A 17,874-nucleotide genomic window follows, 5' to 3' on the forward strand; every position below is an offset into this window, starting at 1 on the left:
CAAATTTGCCACATATCAGCCAAATGATATAAGCAAATCACCCAAACCCAATGAGACTAGTTTCTCTAGTTGCAAAACAGATATAAAAATATCTATCCGGAGAATCTCCCAGGGTTATAAGGATCAAATAAAACAATATATGTTAAACACTTTCTCACTCTAAGGTATATTAAATATGAAATATTAATAATATTGTACTGGCATTTTAGATGGGAAAAATAATCTTGGCGACATCTAAGTCACAAATGGAGCTCACTTTCTTGTCACTTAAAGCATATGCAGAGATGGCAAACCTTTTAGAGCTTTCAATGATACAAACAGCCCGCTGTGGCACACATGCCATAGGTTTGTCATCACTGGTATATAGACTTTTTTATAGTTTGATTAAAAGAACATCAGCTAGTCAGATACAAATATTTTGGCAAAGCACTTCTTTAATTACCTTTTTGGTATAAACAAAAGGAGACAAAGTATTTGTTTATTTATTTATTTTTATTTTTTATTTCTTTTTGGTACCAGGGATCAAACTTGGAACCTTGCACTTTGCGAGGCAGGCAGCAGAACCACAGGAGACAAAGTATTTAAAGTTTCCTTTAGCTGCATAGTCTTATATAAAAATGTTGTTGGCATGCCTGGGAATTAATATGGTGTAAGGCAGAAACTAGAAAACATTTCAACAGTTCTTTTTTTGCATTCAATAGGAAAATACAATTAAACATATTACACAGGATAACAGGAATGTATTTCTCATCAAAACATTAATAAAGGATGATTTAGTGAAAGTGCAGTAAGAGAATATAATTGAAAATAAGATTTGTTCAAAAATCAAGTATGGTGGCGCACACCTGTGATCCCAAAACACAGAGGTAAGGCAGGAGGATAGCCGCGAGTTCGAGGCCAGCTTGGGCTACATAATGAGTTCAAAGCAAGCCTGAACTACAGAATGAGACTTTGTCTCAAAAAACAAACAAACAAACAAACAAACAAGCCAACAAACAAACCCCCAAAACCTCAGAGAGAAGCTGCATGATATGGTGGAAAAAATACTGGGGCAGGATTTGGAAGACCCAGGTTTAAGATCTCGCTCTTGAGGCTTACTAGTCCTGACCCTCAGGACTTAGTTCATTCATTCATTTGAAATTTATTACATATTTACTGAATGAAGGTATTATGATGAACCCCTATTTTAAAGAAGACCAGTCTGGTGGAAGAGGTAAACATGTAATTAGTTAAAATAATTTGAGATGTATAAGATAGGGTTGTATGGGAGTTGCTTTAAAAGCCAACAGAAGAGGTGAGGTAGAGAAATAAGGGCCAGGGGGTACACAGTTATACTATTCCTCTTTCATAAATGGAATAACTACATTCTAGGTGCTCTAAACGGCTTCAAAATTACATAAACATTTATCATAGTTCTAGAATAACTCTACTATCTATTTAGGGAAATACAACCTCGGTAAAATAGGTCCTTTAACAAGTCACTGGGTACTAGTGTTTTGCTCTCTTTGTGTCCCTTCCAAACAATTTCTCATATTTATTTTTGAGAAGCGGGCTTCCATCTCATTATACTGTATTGCATAATGTCCTTGGCCTACAAAAGCAGGTTGTATACAAAACCTTAGGGCCATTGTGTAAAGGAAAAGAGGTAGGGTGGACCCTTTTCAACCCTTTCCTTCTCTGCAGGGCTTTGCATTCCTAAGGATGCCCCCCACCCTGCTTGGGGATGTTACCTAAATCATGAAATGATATAACTCAAAGCAAGAGAACTTCAAAAGCATTTCCTTCCCAGTGCCTACTATAAGATTCCTTTTGGCATAAACTGCTTGTTGTAATATATTATCTATCAGACCTCTGATGACTTGTCATACTTGGTCACAAGCTACAGGACAGCAGCGAGTTTTTAAAGTGGCTTTATTATGCTAAGACCTGCATGTGCAAGAACAGGCATCAGCAACTTGCTACTGCCCTCCCAAGTCTGTCCCCAATCACACCTGCCTGGCCAATTGGCAGAGCTATCTGGATGCTGCCTGGTCATTGACTTACTTGACATCTACTAGGTCAAGTCATCTGGTCACAGTAAATACTTTTGTAGTGATAACTGTGCCCTCTTTTCCTTCTTGTAGCATTTCCAGTGGGAAAGTGTAAAGAGGAATCAACAGCCAAGTTGGAAACGGGACAGGAACTGACCCAAGGATTGCAGACTCTTCTAAGTACAATATGAATTGTTACTTTCAGAGCAGTCATTTAATTTTATTCACACTCAGTCTGGAACTTTTATTTTTCTCACTTCAAAATTGAAATTATAATCCAAAAGAAAGCCAGATTGAAGTTTTTAACAGATAATAATAGTTCCAAAAATGCTCTTTTTTTTTTTGTACTGAAGATTGAACTCTGGACCTTGTGCTTTCGAGACAGGTGGCGGAGCCACTCAGCTAAATCCCTGGCCCCCTAAATGCTCTTTATCTCATTTAATCCTCACAACCTCATGTTCAAGGGATTATTAGAAAAAAATGAAGGGACTTCTCACAAGGAGTGGGGCTATGCAAACATTTAGTTTTTACTTGATACATTCCTAAGCCATTTGATTTTTTTTTCCATTAATCATGTCATTTAGAATGAAAAATTCCAGGGCCGGGTATTTAGCTCAGTGGCACTGCACCTACCTCACAAGCGCAAGATCCTGAGTTTGATCCCCAGTACCAGAAGAAAAAAGAATGAAAAATTCCATTTCTACTGATTTAAGTGCAAAGCTGTCATCTTGGCCTTCAAGGTATCTGCAAATATGGTTGTGAGATTCCTTTTTCAATTTTAATATACAACTTTTCTGTGTGTATTGTTATAGTCTTTATAAACTATTCCACTCTGTTAATCAACTTAACTGACAACAGGGCCGGGAATTTAGCTCAGTGGTTTCGCCACCTGCTGCGCAAGCACAAGGACCCGAATTCAATCCCCAGTACCAAAAAACAAAACAAAACAAAACAAAAACCGACAACACATTGGCTAGGGTGTTCTCCAATATTACAGGATCAACACTTCTGTTCTTCCCCTCAGTGAAGTTATGTTCTTATCAAGGGTGCAGTTGTGCTCGTGCACAGAACAATTTATGCCAGTTGTGTTTGTTCACAGAACAATTCATGCCAGTTATTGTTGTAAATATATAATTTAACTTAGTACTATGTAAAGCAATGAAGTATAAATGAGAAAAATGATAGGAGCACCTAACACTAATGAGTACTTACTACCTGCCAGGCATTATTCTTAGTGCTTTATGTGAATTAACTCATAGTCTTCACAAGAACCCTAAGAAATGATACTATCATTATGCTTGTTTTACAGAGGGAGAAACTGAGCAACTTGCCCATGGCCAACACAATAAGTAGCAAAGCAATTTAACTCCAGAGCTTACGACTATAACTACTATTCTACGTTAGCCTCTATAGTAGTTGTTTTTTATGAAAATCAAGTTGAATGCTTTGGAAAGAATAGATAAAGGTGAATCATACAGACACATACAAGCTGTTGTTAGGTGTGGGAAAGTCACTATCAAGGCTGGGAGGAAATTTTATAAACACCTAGAAAGATTCTGTACTCAGACTGCTTTGCAAGTGAATTTAGTTATTGTGTGTTAAAGAACCATAAAAGATATAGGTCAGGGATTGGTAAACTCTTCTATAAAGGGCCAAATAGTAAACATTTTAGGTGTTGTGAGCCACATGGTTACTGCTATAACTACTCAATTCTGCTTTATAGGATGTAGCTATAGATAATATGTAAATAAATGAACATAGTTGTTTCAGTAAAACATCAAAACAGGTAGAAGCCTGAGATAAAATTTGGATGACAACCCCTGAGATCCACACTCCAAGAAAAGGCTGAGGGCTTAGGTTAAAAGAAGGACAAAGAATATTTATATTTTGTTAGAAGTATAAAATATATGAGTAACTAATACCTATATGATTCCCTACTTTAAGTTTTTTGGGGGGGAGGGTTAACCAATTAATGGTCCTAACTTTGTAATATGAGGGCACCTCCTGTCTTGTAAGGAATTTGTGCCTTTTTTCCCCTGCCTTTTTGTATTTGCCAGAGCTGCCACTTCAACTCGGAAAGCCTTACTTCCTCCCATCTATTTGAAATCCTACTCATCTTCAAAGACCATTATCTAACTCTGTCATCTCTTCAGACTAGATATGATCTCTTCCTCCTCTGAAATCCTAAAATTAATTTCTTCTTCTTACACTACTTGGCTATGTCTTCTTCATGGTTATTTGTGTATTCTAATTACTCCTATTTGACTATAACCTCGTTGAGGACATTTTTTTATCCTACATAATATTCATCACAGTGCTTTACATATAGTTGGCTTTCAGTTCATAGTTCTTGAATTGTACACTGGCTTTTTGTTTTTTTGAGATAGGGTATTGCTATGTAATTCAGGCTGACCTTGACCTTGCTTTGTAGCCCAGGCTGGCCTTGAACTCCAGATGATTCTCCTGCTTCAGCCTGTTAGGATTACAGGTGTGTACCACCATGCCCTGCTTTTTTTTTTTTTTTTTGAGACAGGGTCTTGGTGTGTAGTTTAGGCTGGCCTTGAACTTACTCTGTAGCCCAGGCTGGTGTGGAACTCATGGTGATAGTCCTGTCTCAGCCTCCCTAGTGCTGGGTTTACAAGCCTGAACCAGCACTCCCAGCCAATGCCTGGCTTTGAACATTGGCATTCTTTCGCTCTTAGTGTGAGTGAACAAAACACTATACTAACCCCCTAACCTATTCAACTCATAACCCTATACTACACTTATGACGTAACTTGATTATTTTAAAATGCATTCAGCAATAGAGGTTAGTATGGGTGTACTTGTGTATAAAACTCATCCCTGATCTGGGTGTGGCGGCATGTGCCTGTAATCCCAGCACCCAGGAGGCTGAGGCAGGAGAACAGCCACAAGTTCAAGGCCAGCCTGAACTACACAGACCCTATCTCAAAAACAAAAAACAAAACAAAACAAAACAAAACAACCCCCCAAAACAAAAAAAACCCTCCCTTGTCATTCCTGACACAAAATTACCAATAATTTGAAAGGAATTATTAAAATTGCTGCTCTCCAGTCAATCTTCAGGAGATCAATACATTTTATGAATACATGTAAGCGCTGCATACTTAAGTAAACAAATAAATATTTCATTCAAATCTCAGATGGAGTTGTACCCTACTTATCTTTGTATCCCTAGCAATACTCAGATGTATCTAGTTCTAATCCACTTCTTCTACTGAGTGTTTAGGGAGCATGGGCTAAACTCAGAGTGAATTAGAAGGGCTGGGAGAGGAATTAAGGTTTCCTAATTCCTACTCCAGTATTACCAGACTGGAAATATTCTTTTCTTAAAATAAATTTTATCCCATTGCCCCCACAAGCCCCTCCCCTCCCTACATACAAAAGCTTTGTGTCCATTTTTTCCTATTTTCACTTATTTTCTTGTCCCTTTCTTCCTTTCTCTCTCCCTCCTCCCTATTCCCCTTCCCATTTGAACACTTTCTTCCCATTTCTCAACATCTATTATATGTTTTAGTCCTTATTTCAGTCTGGAAATATTCCAATTCAGGAAGGCAGTGGCTTTTCAAGTGCACCCAAACCTGCAGTTCTAAACCTGAAAGACTGACAAAGGCTTTCCATTTTTTTCTTCTTGGTACCATCAATGAGAATCAGCAGCTGTGTTCTCACAACAGTCTGTAGTTTCAACACCAAAAAGGCCAACTTTAGGATTTCTGAATATGTAAAATATGCTACTTAAACACCACACAGAAAAAAATATCTCCACCCAAGAATGCAAGATAAGAGCTCAAAAGTGTCCTTGGCAGTTTTTAAAAGCACCATCAAAATGTTTCTATGCTGGAATGACACATACTGGGAAGAAGGATTAGAAAGGTTACGTATCCAGTTCATTGTTTTCCTGTGGAGAGGTAGTGAAGTTCACATTCTAACAGGTCTACAGCAAAAGGTTCCAGTCTAGTGTATTATTGTTTTAACACTGTCAGCTTTTACTGCTTTAACCATCTTAATCTGTAAAATAAGAAGCAGGCCAACAGGCCCATCCTCAGTTAAACAGAAAAAATTTACTTATAAAAATTACAGTTACATATAATATTTCTAGCTATCCTATTCCCCTCTACTCTTTCCCCTAGAGTTTTAGACAATAGTACAATCACCTTCAATTAACAAAAGAAACTACGTTACCCAGACAGCTCACAGCCAGTACAGCACTTTTATCTTTCTGGAAGCTACCTATAAAAGACAAGAGCCATTGCTGGGCTCTCTAGGTCACACAGGGAAAAAAAATCTAGGAGAGTTATTAAGGAATACGGGAAAAAGAATAAATTCCACTATTCAATCTAATAAAGAATTTATGAGAACCCCTTATGGGTAAGAAGGCTTACAATTTTGTAATATACAAACTATAATAAAAACCTCAACAGGGAAAGTGCCAAGAGGTACCGAGTCCCCTAGGAGGAAGCTACCAGTCACTTCAGTATCACGCTGATGGATTAAAACATTCAGGTAAGAGACACCTGTAGACTCAACCTGACTGAGAGGGGGACCCTTGGGTGAAAGTCCTCCAGTGAGATCTGTGGAAATGGATGCTACACTAGGACACTATCTGCTTATCTACAGCTTGGCTAAGCTAAACCTCACACAAGATTGTTCCAAGAATGACACCAGGTTGACTGAAGAGATATTTATGTAAAATATAAAGACGATGGAAACTGAGGCAAAAAGGTCAATCACAATTGATGCTGACTTAGGACCCGGACAGAAAAACTCAGCAAAACCCAAGCCCAAGCTAGACTGGAGTTTTCTACCTCCAAATTTTCCTCCTTTCTATCACCCACCTCCAGAATACCCAGCTCTTCTGCACTTCTCCTGTGTGGACTCTAGAAAGGGGTCTTTCCTCAAGCCGTTCGTCATAGTCTAGCAATAATCACTCTCTAAGGACACACGGTGCTTAGGACTAGTAAGGCTTTCATTCACCCACCAGTTAGCTAAATCCTGAATCAACAGACCAGGAACCTACCCCTAGTCTGCCCTTTATTCTGTCACCTAAGTGGTTAGTTCCTTCAATTCCTTATCTGCAAATTCTGGGATTATGAGGAGACTGAGATTGGATTCAATGATCTCTCAGGTTTAAAAGCTTCTCGACAAAGCCGGCACTTGGAGGCACTAGACACACGGGCCATTGCATAGAGGGGGAAGCTAAGGTGTCCATCAACCTGCTTAAGGTCACTCCGGCTGTGCGGCGTACGGGCCAGGCCAAGGCTCAGGTCTCCAGACGTCTAGTCCCAGGCTCTTTCTCCTTCCGCCCAGCAGAGACCGGCGGCGGAGGGTCGCTGTCCCGGAGGAGAAAGGTCGGTCCTATTCCTGTGTTGTGAAAGGGAGCGGGAGGCCTTACCTTCCCAGGTCGAATTCAGCCAGAGACTCCTCCCTCTCAGAACTTGAATCGGTCACCCCCTCAGGACTTCTCAGAAGCCCCGTCACTTCTGTCCAGCTCGACGTGTCCACCACTGCCACAGAGGCCGCGGGTTCCCGCCCCTTCCCCGACCCCTAGGCTCGCCGCCCAATCCACGCACACATGCTCGGAACTCCGCCCCCTCTTCGGGCTGGAGAGGCCTTACGCCACGAGTCGCTCGACCTCTCATTTGCCTTTGCTCCACCTTCTCTAGAATCCAGTCTCCTCTAGGGTGAGCTGGTGTGCAGGAGTTTGCCCTGCCGGAAAGCACCACGCCGACGCGGCGTTTCACGACGTCCGCGGTGACAGGCCCCGGGAACATCCGGCCTCTACGCGTCCCGGGCAAAAGCCAACGCTATGTTCGGTGCCGGGGACGAGGACGACACTGACTTCCTCTCTCCGAGGGGCGGGTGAGTGACTGAGAAGCATGGGCCAGACAGCATGGCTGAGACCGGAGGATGGCTGTAGGGGGTAGATCTCTTCCCTGGCCTCACCTCAATTTCCGGGTCCTGACTCTTGCCAGATCCCGGTGCTTAGACTTCCCCAATCTGGGTAGAGCTCGCAACTCTGCCGAGTCTGTGGATCTGAGACCTGGGCCCAGCATCTCCCGTGACACTCGTTGCTCGGTGTGACTCAGTGTTTCGCTCTTTGCTTTCTGAGTCACAGTTTCTTCAATAAATGGGGGTGATTGCTGAAGACACTGCCTGCTTCAGTAGTTATGGGAGTCATCTGGGGCCAGAATGAGACTTTCTTTTCTATGGTGACCAAACAGTGACACTTTAAAACCAGTACCTAGTGATTTAGTTGCAGCATCATTCAAAACATAGCTCGGATGTCATCTTTTATGATGCTTTCTCTTCTCCCACAGCCCCGGGCAGAATAAATGGCTCTCTCTTCCTTATTCCCATGACTGTCTTTGTACATTGAATCTACTAGATTATAAGCCCTGACGGGAAGCAACTACTTACGTTGTTCAGTTTTATTTAGCACTCAGCATGGTACCTGGCACATATTGAGTGCTCAGAAAGTGTCTGTTGAATGAATAATAGCGGTGAAATTACACTTTGTAAGTTTTAAAGCTTAAGATCAGTGTGAAAGACTACAGTCATATCCCCTAGCCTTAAACATTTTATATATAGATATAGATATCTATATCTCAGCCTGAGATAAAAGTCTTCAAAGACAGGCAAGGCTTTATTTCTTTCAGTAATTAGTGTTTTCTCTTATGCTGTATCTGTGGACACTTTGACTTCAAACTTGTTAGCTGCCCAAATCTGGTCTTTGGAGAGTTTTTCTTGAAAGGTTTGAGCTTTACAGATTGTGTGCATACTGAAGGTTGCGCTGAAAAATGGTGAATACATCACCATATGGTTCTCATTGTACAAGTAAAGAGTTTACAAAGATGATATAATGCCTGCCCTCAGCTTATTTCCAGACCTATTGGAGAGTTCAACACATGAATGACTATAAAATGATTCATTCATGCTCCCACTCTCTTTCCCTCCCTCCCTTGCTTCCCTGTCCCATTCCTTTTCTTTTCCCTCACCCTATCTCTGGAAAGGGTCTCACTGTGTAGCCCAGGCTGGCTGCAACCTTTGATCTTCCTGCCTCAGCCTTTAAGCTGGGATTGTAGGCATGCACTTCAATGCCTGGCTCCCTTTTGGTTTTAAATAGGATTTTTTGACACTCAGTGATTAGCTCTATATTAGCCACTTTATATCTTCCTCTTACTTTCACCACTTTGTTCCACCCTTACTCCCACATTAGGTGGCCTGCATCTATTTAGTTCCACTTTGAATTCTTTCAGTTGCTCAGTTAATTAGAGTTAAGCTGTGCTTTGGTTCCTTTCTTCCCTATTTCACTCACAACATTCACTAAAATTTCTATACAGTCTAGCCTCCCTGCTGCTATTGTCTATGTAGTCAGCCTTTTGAATTAATGTTTTTTTATACAAAGCTGTTTTGTGTGTAGCTGAATATTAGGCCTTTGGAAAATTTCCAAGGTGTACTTTAAATTCATATTCTTCACTATGTGAAAGTATTTGCGAAAAGTCTGTAAAGGAATGTTAAGCTCAGGCATGAAGCAGTCCACTGCTGACTGAAATTATAATGTAGACAGTAAATAGTCATGTACCCTTTTCCAAATTCCAGATCCAAGATAACTGCTTAGTGAGTCAACTGTTCTGTTTTCCTGTGCAGGCTTATCAGTATCCTGAGACACTAAGTCTAGTCACGTGACTGTGCCCCTAGACATAGAGAATAGCTAATTTGATGATAAAAGACTTAGCAAAGAAGGTTATTCAGATAACTTATGTTTGTTCCCAACAGTAACTAGGAAAACTGAATCAAACTTAAGATTGAGAATAAGGCAAGTTTCATCAGCATTCTCTGATTTTGCTTTCTCCAAGGAAGTAGAACACATGACAGTGGACATTGCAGCTGCTTTTCAGTTCCTCTTTTTAAACTGTAATTACTGTAAATATACTTGCTTATATTTTATATCTCCTAACTATAGGACTTACTTGATCCTATTTAAGGTATTTGAGCCTGAAAGAAATGGGAGTATTTGTGCCTAGGATGGTTGTCTAAATGATTGCAAAGCTGCCTTTTGAGTTTCTGGGTCTCTTATTTATTTATTTATTTATTTATTTGCAAAGATCTAACTCAGGATCTTGCACTTGTCAGGCAGGCGTGGCACCACTGAGCTACATCCTCAGTCCCCTGAGTCTCTTAAAGTCCATGGTTAACCTAGAAATAGTAATCAGAAGATATACTTTTTGTTTTTTTGTCTCAGCCCTTTCCCCACCTTTGTGACTTTGATATAAAGAAATATGTGAATGCCTTCTTAATGCATGTCATATGGCTTCAGCTAATAATCAGTTTCTTTCCTTTTTTTATTTTTTTAGGCAAGGACTTGCTGTGTCACCCTAAACCCTGGGTTCAAGTGATCCTCCAGCCTTAGTCTCCTAAGTAGTTAGGACTACCAGTGTGCATCACCACTACTAGTGTATTAGGTCTTTTGAAAATTTCCTAGTATGTCACCATGCCCAAGATTTTACAAAACGTTTTGAAGGGGCCAGTTATGTATATATTTAGATTTTTACAAGAGGTATGTGTAGGGAAATCTGAGTAGCACAGTGATGATAAAGTATAAAGATAGAGAAAAGATAACCCCAGAACTGATCAGCAGAAGGCATTGTATATTCTATAAAGAATATGGAAAAGCCTAAATTCTTCTGTTGATTCCTCCTCCAGTTAGGAGTGTGACTTTGGACAAGTCACTTCCCATTCTTATCCCTTCATAGCCTAATCTTTTGAATAATGAGATTTGCCCTGGTGATCTTTGAGATCTTTCCCAGTTTGATAGTTTTGTATTTATGCTAATATCAGTTTATAATTTCAGGTCAGTTTGTGCATTGATTAAACATTGTCTCTCCCTTATAGGAGTATCTGAGTTGAGTAGGCATTTTAAGTAATAGAATGTGTTTACAAAGTATATAAAATAGTGTATATTTATTAGCAGACACTGTACTGAGGAATTAATGAATATATATGATCATATTTACTCTTTACTTCTGTACCAAGTAGTAGTTTTAATTATTATACCCATTTTACAAATGGGAACAGCTCACAGAGGTATGATGCTCAAGGTTGCACAGCTAGAAAGTAATGGAGAGAGCCTGGAGTCACAAGTCAGGCAGGCAGATTCCAACAGATCTGTCCATTTGTCATTATCATCATTATAAGTAGATGTTGATGCCATAGTTCAGAAAAGTTCTTTACCAACAAAAAGATAGCATTATTAAAATATATCAATACAGTATAAATGCATGTTTTTGTTCTTGATGAGAAAGGAAATATGAAAGTGAGGTGAGGAGAGGATCTTGGCAACTAAATATATTAGCTATCATTTATTTTTAAAATATAACTAATTCCATAATGATTTTTCTCATGAATTATTAACATATACGTTCAAGTCTAAAGTTAGCAAGTCCATTCTTGCCAACATAGGAAGATTGTGTGCATTTGAGAACACTTTAGAAGTAGAAAAATGTAGTAATTCACAAAATATTTATACTAGTAAGAGTATGTAGCATTCCTTTTTAAGTCTTAATAGGAGATGGAATTAATATGAAAAATAATTAGATTGGCCTGGCTTTTGGATTAATTTTACCATCATCAATCGACTGGCTTTTAGGACATCTGTGGAAACAGTTGTGTTTTTTTGGGTTTTTTTTGAGACCGGGGATCAAACTCGGGTCCTTGCGCTTGCACAGTAGGCGGCAAAACCACTGAGCTAAATCCCCGGCCCTTGTGGGAACAGTTTATCAGTGACTTTTGACTTTACTTTGAAAAAGGAACATTCTTCCAACATTAAAATATGCATAGTTTACTGAACAGTTTTATATCAATTATTTTCACATAAGCAGTTATATATTTTTTCAATTTTTATTTTTTATTAGTACCTATTTGTAGTACATAATGATCACACTCTTCTTGGTTACTGGTACATGTACGTAACACATCTTAATTCTTTTTTTCATTCTCTTTCTCTCCCCTCCTTCCCTCCTTCTTACATACTGATCCCCTTCCTACTTGAGAAAGATCTGTCTTCCTGCCATATATATGTGTGTGTGTGTGTGTGTGTGTGTGTGTGTATTTCTGCCATATATATATATATATATATATATATAGGTTTTGAAGCAGAATATTTATTGGTACATTTTAGATATACATAATGATAACATTCATCATAGGGAATTTGTACCTGTACATGATATATCTTGCTTCTTTTTTTCCCATGCCCCTCCTTGCCCTTTGACCCCTCTGTCCCACCTTATTTACAAAAGCTTTGTTTCCATTTTTCCTTCTGTTTTTTTTTCTTGTCCTTTCTCCTGCTCCCTGCCTTGTTCCCCATCTCATTTGAACATTTTCTCCCCAGTTCCCAATATCTATTATACATTTTGGTCCTTATTTCCACTTTTAATTTTGCAACACCAGAGAATGCAATATTTAAACATGTGTGTCCGATTTATCTCATTTAAGAGTGTGGTCTCAAAGTGCATCCATTTAACTAGAAATGTCTCAACTTATCCTTCTTTATGGCAGAGTAGTACTCCATTATATAAAAAAACCACACCTTCTTTATCCATTCATCAGTTGATGGGCATTTGGGCTGCTAATTATATTTTAAATAGATTCTGAGTGTTGTAAAATTTCTTCACATTAAAGGCATTGGCCAGCTCTCCCAGAATCTTACTACTTTAGGAAATCTGTCCAAATTGCCCTGGCTAAAAGGAGAAATCTTGGTTTCTTCTAAATTCTTTAGCATTTGTTGATATTTTGTTTAGGCTAACTCTTCTTTTCCTCTAGTAGTATACTTGTAATCCCATTTAAACCTTTTAGTCTTTAAATTAACCATTCTGGACCCCATTTACAGGAAACTTATGGTAGAGTCTTTCGGAAAACAAGGTAATATTTTCAAATCACAATTTGTTTTATAAAATACTAGTATATATATATATACATTAAAATTATTTTTAAAAAGCCAAAAAGAGCTGTTGGGAAGGTACATTGTTTATATCATCTAGGCTAAAAAAATGCTTTTGGAGAAGAGGAGATGAATTAGACTAGACTTTGAGTTCCATTATCCTTTAATCCGTTTTGTGTTGCTATCACAAAATACCACAGGTGGGTAATATATAAATAAAAGAAATTTATTTTTCACCCTTCTGGAGGGTGGGAAGACCTCCAGTATCATGGTGCCAGTGTCTGTGAGAGCCTTCTTCCTGCAAACTCACAGCCTTAAGCCCTTTGTATAATAATTCAGTTTTGAGCAGTTTATTAGGTTTGAGCCGAGCTCTCATGACCTAAACACTTTGCCTTAGGTCCCACATAATAGCGTTTTGTTGGAGATTAGGATTTCAACATAGGCTTTTAGGGGGATATATTCAAACCATAGCATTTATTAAGCGTGTTATATACTAAACCCTAGGCAAAATGTGCAATTTGTGATTATAATGAATAATCAATTATCATGTTACATGATTAAATAACTTCCATTAATCCCTGTACAACAGCTTCCCTTGTGTATTAGTCTGCTTTCTTGTCACCGAGACACAGTGCCCAACATTCACAACTTAATGGCAGAGAGTTTTAATTTGAACATGGTTTCAGGGTATTCAGTCCCTGGTCTGTTGGCTCCAAAATAGAATTGTGGCAGAAGGGTATAGCAGAGAAATGATGCTTAGTTTGTCGTAGCCAGGAAGCAAAACAGGAGAACAGTGCCAGAGAAGGGGCCAAGGATCAGATATATTACCACAGTAACAGCTCCATGACCCACCTAGGCACACCCAGAAGAGTGCTTTAATAAACCATTCAGCAGGTCTCAAGCCAACTGCATTGGCACAGTTGGCTATGCTTTATATCTCATATCACAATTTATAATTATATATTAATTAATATCTGATTTCCTCATTAGACTATACACTTGAAAATGGAAGATAGTTTTGCCATCAATGTGTACCCAGCACTTAGCATAGTGCATATTTTTTGAATGAAATATAGAGAAACATAGGAGCCCCTAATTTAGATTAGAAATAGCTTCCCAGGGAGAGGAGGAACAGGAAGAATGTCTCAGGTAGAGGGAATAGCACATCCAAGGCTGAGAAAAAGAAATCTTGCTTTATATGAGAAAATTTCCTTAGAGTGGCCATTGCACACAGTTGGAGATTAGAAATGGCCAGGTGTGAAGCTGGGGAAACAAAGAGGTGAATCTTGAAAGGCCTTGTAAAACTATATTGTGCAGTTTAGATTTTTATCTTGGTGGTATTGAAATGTTATTGAGGGTTTTAAAGAGGAGAGAGAGTTGGTCAAATTTGGTTTTTAGAAAGATCACTGTGAATACACTGGGGAAAATGGATAAGAACCAGGGAAGAACAAGAAAGTGAGATGAATCAGGAGGTTTTTTGTGATAATTGAAGTTAGATGTATGTGATGGTGGCCTGGAGTAGGGAAGTAGTAATGAGGATGGGGAGTGATGACTGGGTTTGAGAAATAGTCAGAAATATTTAAAATCAAGTGGACTTGGAGGTAGGTCATGACTGTCAAACAGAGGGAGGAGTGAGGTCGAGGGTACTCAGGTTTCAGCTTTGGTTGGGGTTATCTGCAGGTAAAAGTTAATATAGCAGTCAGAGACTGTCATCCTTAGAAAACCCTTACAAAATTGGCATTTGACTGGTATCTGGGAACATGTTGGTAAACACTTCCCCACACTGATATAAAGCTGTCCTTAAATGACACACTGTTCCTAATATGGTTCATAACGAATACTTCCTTCCTTCTAGGAATCTGGAATTTTGGTACATACTAGGCAAAAGGTGTCTTCTATGTGACCTGCTGTCACTAAAACCCTCAGTCACCGGGTCTCTAATAACCTTCCTTGATAGATTATACTTCACACATTATACTTGTTAAAACTCATTGTTGGAGGATATCCATTCTGGTTTGAACATATGGTATATATGTGTCATCTAGTACTCAGGACCAAGTTCCGGGCTGGGGATACTGGGGATACGGATTTTAACATATCATCATTTGGATAGTATTTGATACCAGGGCACATAAATGAAATTGCCAAGGAAGTGTGAAACCTTGAAGATTTGGATATTTAAAGATTGAGCATACAAAGAAGAGCTGAAAGAGTTAAATGAGAAGCCAGAGAGGTGGGAAGAAAACAAGAAAGGGATCCCATTAGCTTTATACAATTTCTTATTTGGACTTGTGAGAAGGACATCCCCAAGGAATTAAAGGGAAGTGTTTGTTTGAAGACGAACAAATTAATTGATGGTGTAAAAGGGCAGCATGAGGTCAAATAAGAAAAGGACTGGGGCTGGGGATTTAGCTCAGTGGCACTGTGCCTGCCTGGCAAGTGTAAGGTTCTGAGTTCAGTCCTCGGTAACACACACAAACACACACACACACACACACACAGAAAAGGACTGATAAACTGGGTTTAGTAGCACAGGTTGTTGGTGACCTAAGCAAGACCAGTTTTAGTAGAATTTGTTTTTGATACTAGGTCTTGCTATATTGCCCGTGCTGGTCTTAAACTTGAGATTCTGCTTCAGCCTCCTGAGTAGCTGGGATTACAGACCATCACACCCGGCTATCTTCTTTGCTTTTCTTTTGTAGTTCTGGGGACAGAGCCCAGAGCCTTGTGCCTTCTAGGCAAGTACTCTCCTACTGTGCAGTATTCCCATCCCAGTTTTAGTATACTTTGGAGGCACATGGTTCCTTAAAAGGATGATAAAAGAAGGTCTTGCATAACAGATAAAAATGATAGAAGGGATCATTTTTGATGGGTAAGTTTGTAGTACAGTTGCATTGAAGTCTAATAACTAGGAGAGGGAGTAATCAGTACGGATGACAGGAAACCATGATTTGCTAAGAATAAGAATTTATGCGGGGAGGAACTGAACTAATCATTTCACTTTACAGATGCAGAAACTGGGGTCCAGAAAAAGAAACATCTTGACCATGGTCCTGTAGATGGGAAGGATCAGTAGAATGATTACAGATCACAAAAATAATCTTGATTGCAGAGACTGTTAGCTGGTACTTCTAATATTAAATGGTGGGATATACAGTCAAGGAGGTGTTTGTTCAAGGTTGAAGGTGAGAGGCTTTTGTAATGATTCCAGGTTTGGGTTATGTCAAATGAAATTTTATTTTCATTTTCTACTAACAGTGCTAGATTGGCCTCTCTGTTTGGACTGGATCAGCCAGCTGCTGGCCATGGAAATGAATTCTTCCAGTACACAGCCCCAAAACAGCCTAAGAAAGGCCAGGGAACAACAGCAACAGGTAAGTTAGGAGGGATTAGAATTGTGCCTTCACAGGTTAGCTGGAATGATAAGCAGACTTCCAAATGTGACATGCCAGGTCGTGTACCCTTCTTTAGTCTGGCTAAGCTCGCCACTAGTAGTAGATGGCTCTCTGAGCTTTGGATACAGGTATCAGAGAGGGAAGAATGCCAAGCCAAATGAAAAGCTTACACAGGTATAGGCCTCTATCCCTCTGGCAAACCCACAAACATCCTTGCCTACTTAAGAGATCAGATCGGACAATACTGGCCTGAGTATATTGGGAGAAGCTGAACTAATTTGAAGAAGGATGCTTGTCTGGCCCTGGGAGATACTAGTAATTTTTCTCAGTGTTCCAGATTTGTCCAGGTAGTCTAACTCTGGCCCTAGATACTTTTAATTTTTTCTGCTATAGACTGCTTCTTAGGTGAACAGATTTTTTGTATTATTACACACAGCAAGTGCTGGCTGAATTAAAAACTATATTGTAGGGCCGGGGATTTAGCTCAGTGGTTTCACTGCCTGCTGCACAAGCACAAGGACCCAAGTTCAATCCCCAGTACCAAAAAAACCAAAACAAAACAAAACTATATTGTAGGTTTTTACAAAATCATAAAGAATGCATGAATACTAGGAAGATAAGCAAACAACACAAACAGACAGTTCATTTTTAAAAGATCTATAAAAAATGTTAAAATTTCTGCTTCTCTGTTATCAGTAAATGCAAATAAAGGTACCAAAGAGATGTCGTTCCCCTTTCTCTACTGGCCCCCTTACATTGGTAAAAAAATGGGTACCTCTTAACACTGGTATGAGGTGGGAGTATAGGCTGGTATGGCTCTCTTTTTTGTTGTTGTTCCCCAAGACAGGGTCTTTGTGTGCTGCCCAGGCTGGCTCCATACTTGAGTCCTCCTGTCTTCTGCCTCCTGAGTAGCAGGGATTATAAGTGTGTGCCACTGCACCTAGCTTTGGTGTTGCATTTCTGAAGAATATTTTGGGAGAATGTAATAAAACTCTAATTTTTTTATACTCCTTCACCATATAATCCCAATTTTAGGAATTTATTCCCACAAAGTAATCGGAAGTACATACAAAAAGGTGTATTGTAAGTACAGTATGTTCACTATAGTATTCTGGATAATGGAGAAAAACTGGAAACAACCTAAAGAAGTTTAAAATAATAGGAAGTTGAGTAAATTCTGGTACAGTTATAGTATTTTATGTAGCTAGTGAAAAGCATTTTTAAGGACTAATTTGGTTTTGTTTTGAAGAGTGTAGAGAAATGTATATAATACATTGAGGAAAGGAAGATATCATGTTGTATGGTTAATTTTCTTTTAAAAAAATGAAGTGTTTATGTGAACATTAACATTGTTCATTTTTGATTGGTGAGGTTGTAGGTCACTTTTTATTTTCTTTATGCTTTTCTATATTTTCTAAGTTTTCTACAAGGTACTTATCCTCTGATATAAAAAAATCAATATAGGGGCCAGGGATTTAGCTCAGTGGTT

General features: G+C 39.0%; 2 protein-coding genes across 11 annotated transcripts in view; one reads left to right on the forward strand and one right to left on the reverse strand.

Annotated features, from left to right (window-relative positions):
* The window catches only part of Slc31a1 (solute carrier family 31 member 1), a 46,200-nt gene extending 38,573 nt beyond the window's left edge, over positions 1–7,627 (reverse strand). Inside the window, exon 1 of one of the 2 annotated variants that reach the window (XM_004849559.4) lies at positions 7,444–7,627. The gene's annotated coding sequence lies outside the window, so the exon portion shown is untranslated. Of the gene's footprint in view, positions 1–7,264 lie in introns of both variants that reach the window. The other variant, XM_013073634.3, reaches the window with a different exon arrangement.
* Positions 7,628–7,713: 86 nt separating this feature from the next.
* Positions 7,714–17,874, forward strand: part of Fkbp15 (FKBP prolyl isomerase family member 15) — a 63,985-nt gene continuing 53,824 nt past the window's right edge. For 8 of the 9 annotated variants that reach the window (XM_087182859.1, XM_087182856.1, XM_087182853.1 and 5 more), the window contains exons 1-2: positions 7,714–7,910; positions 16,249–16,364. In XM_087182859.1, coding sequence (XP_087038985.1) covers positions 7,858–7,910; positions 16,249–16,364 — 169 coding nt within the window. In that variant the 5' untranslated portion in view covers positions 7,714–7,857. The remainder of the gene's footprint in view (positions 7,911–16,248; positions 16,365–17,874) is intronic. The other variant, XM_004849558.4, reaches the window with a different exon arrangement.

The sequence above is a fragment of the Heterocephalus glaber genome, unplaced genomic scaffold, assembly GCF_053883595.1.
Source record: "Heterocephalus glaber isolate CG9 unplaced genomic scaffold, H.glaber_assembly_v1.0 deba00001479, whole genome shotgun sequence".
In the NCBI taxonomy this organism is placed as follows: domain Eukaryota; kingdom Metazoa; phylum Chordata; class Mammalia; order Rodentia; family Bathyergidae; genus Heterocephalus; species Heterocephalus glaber.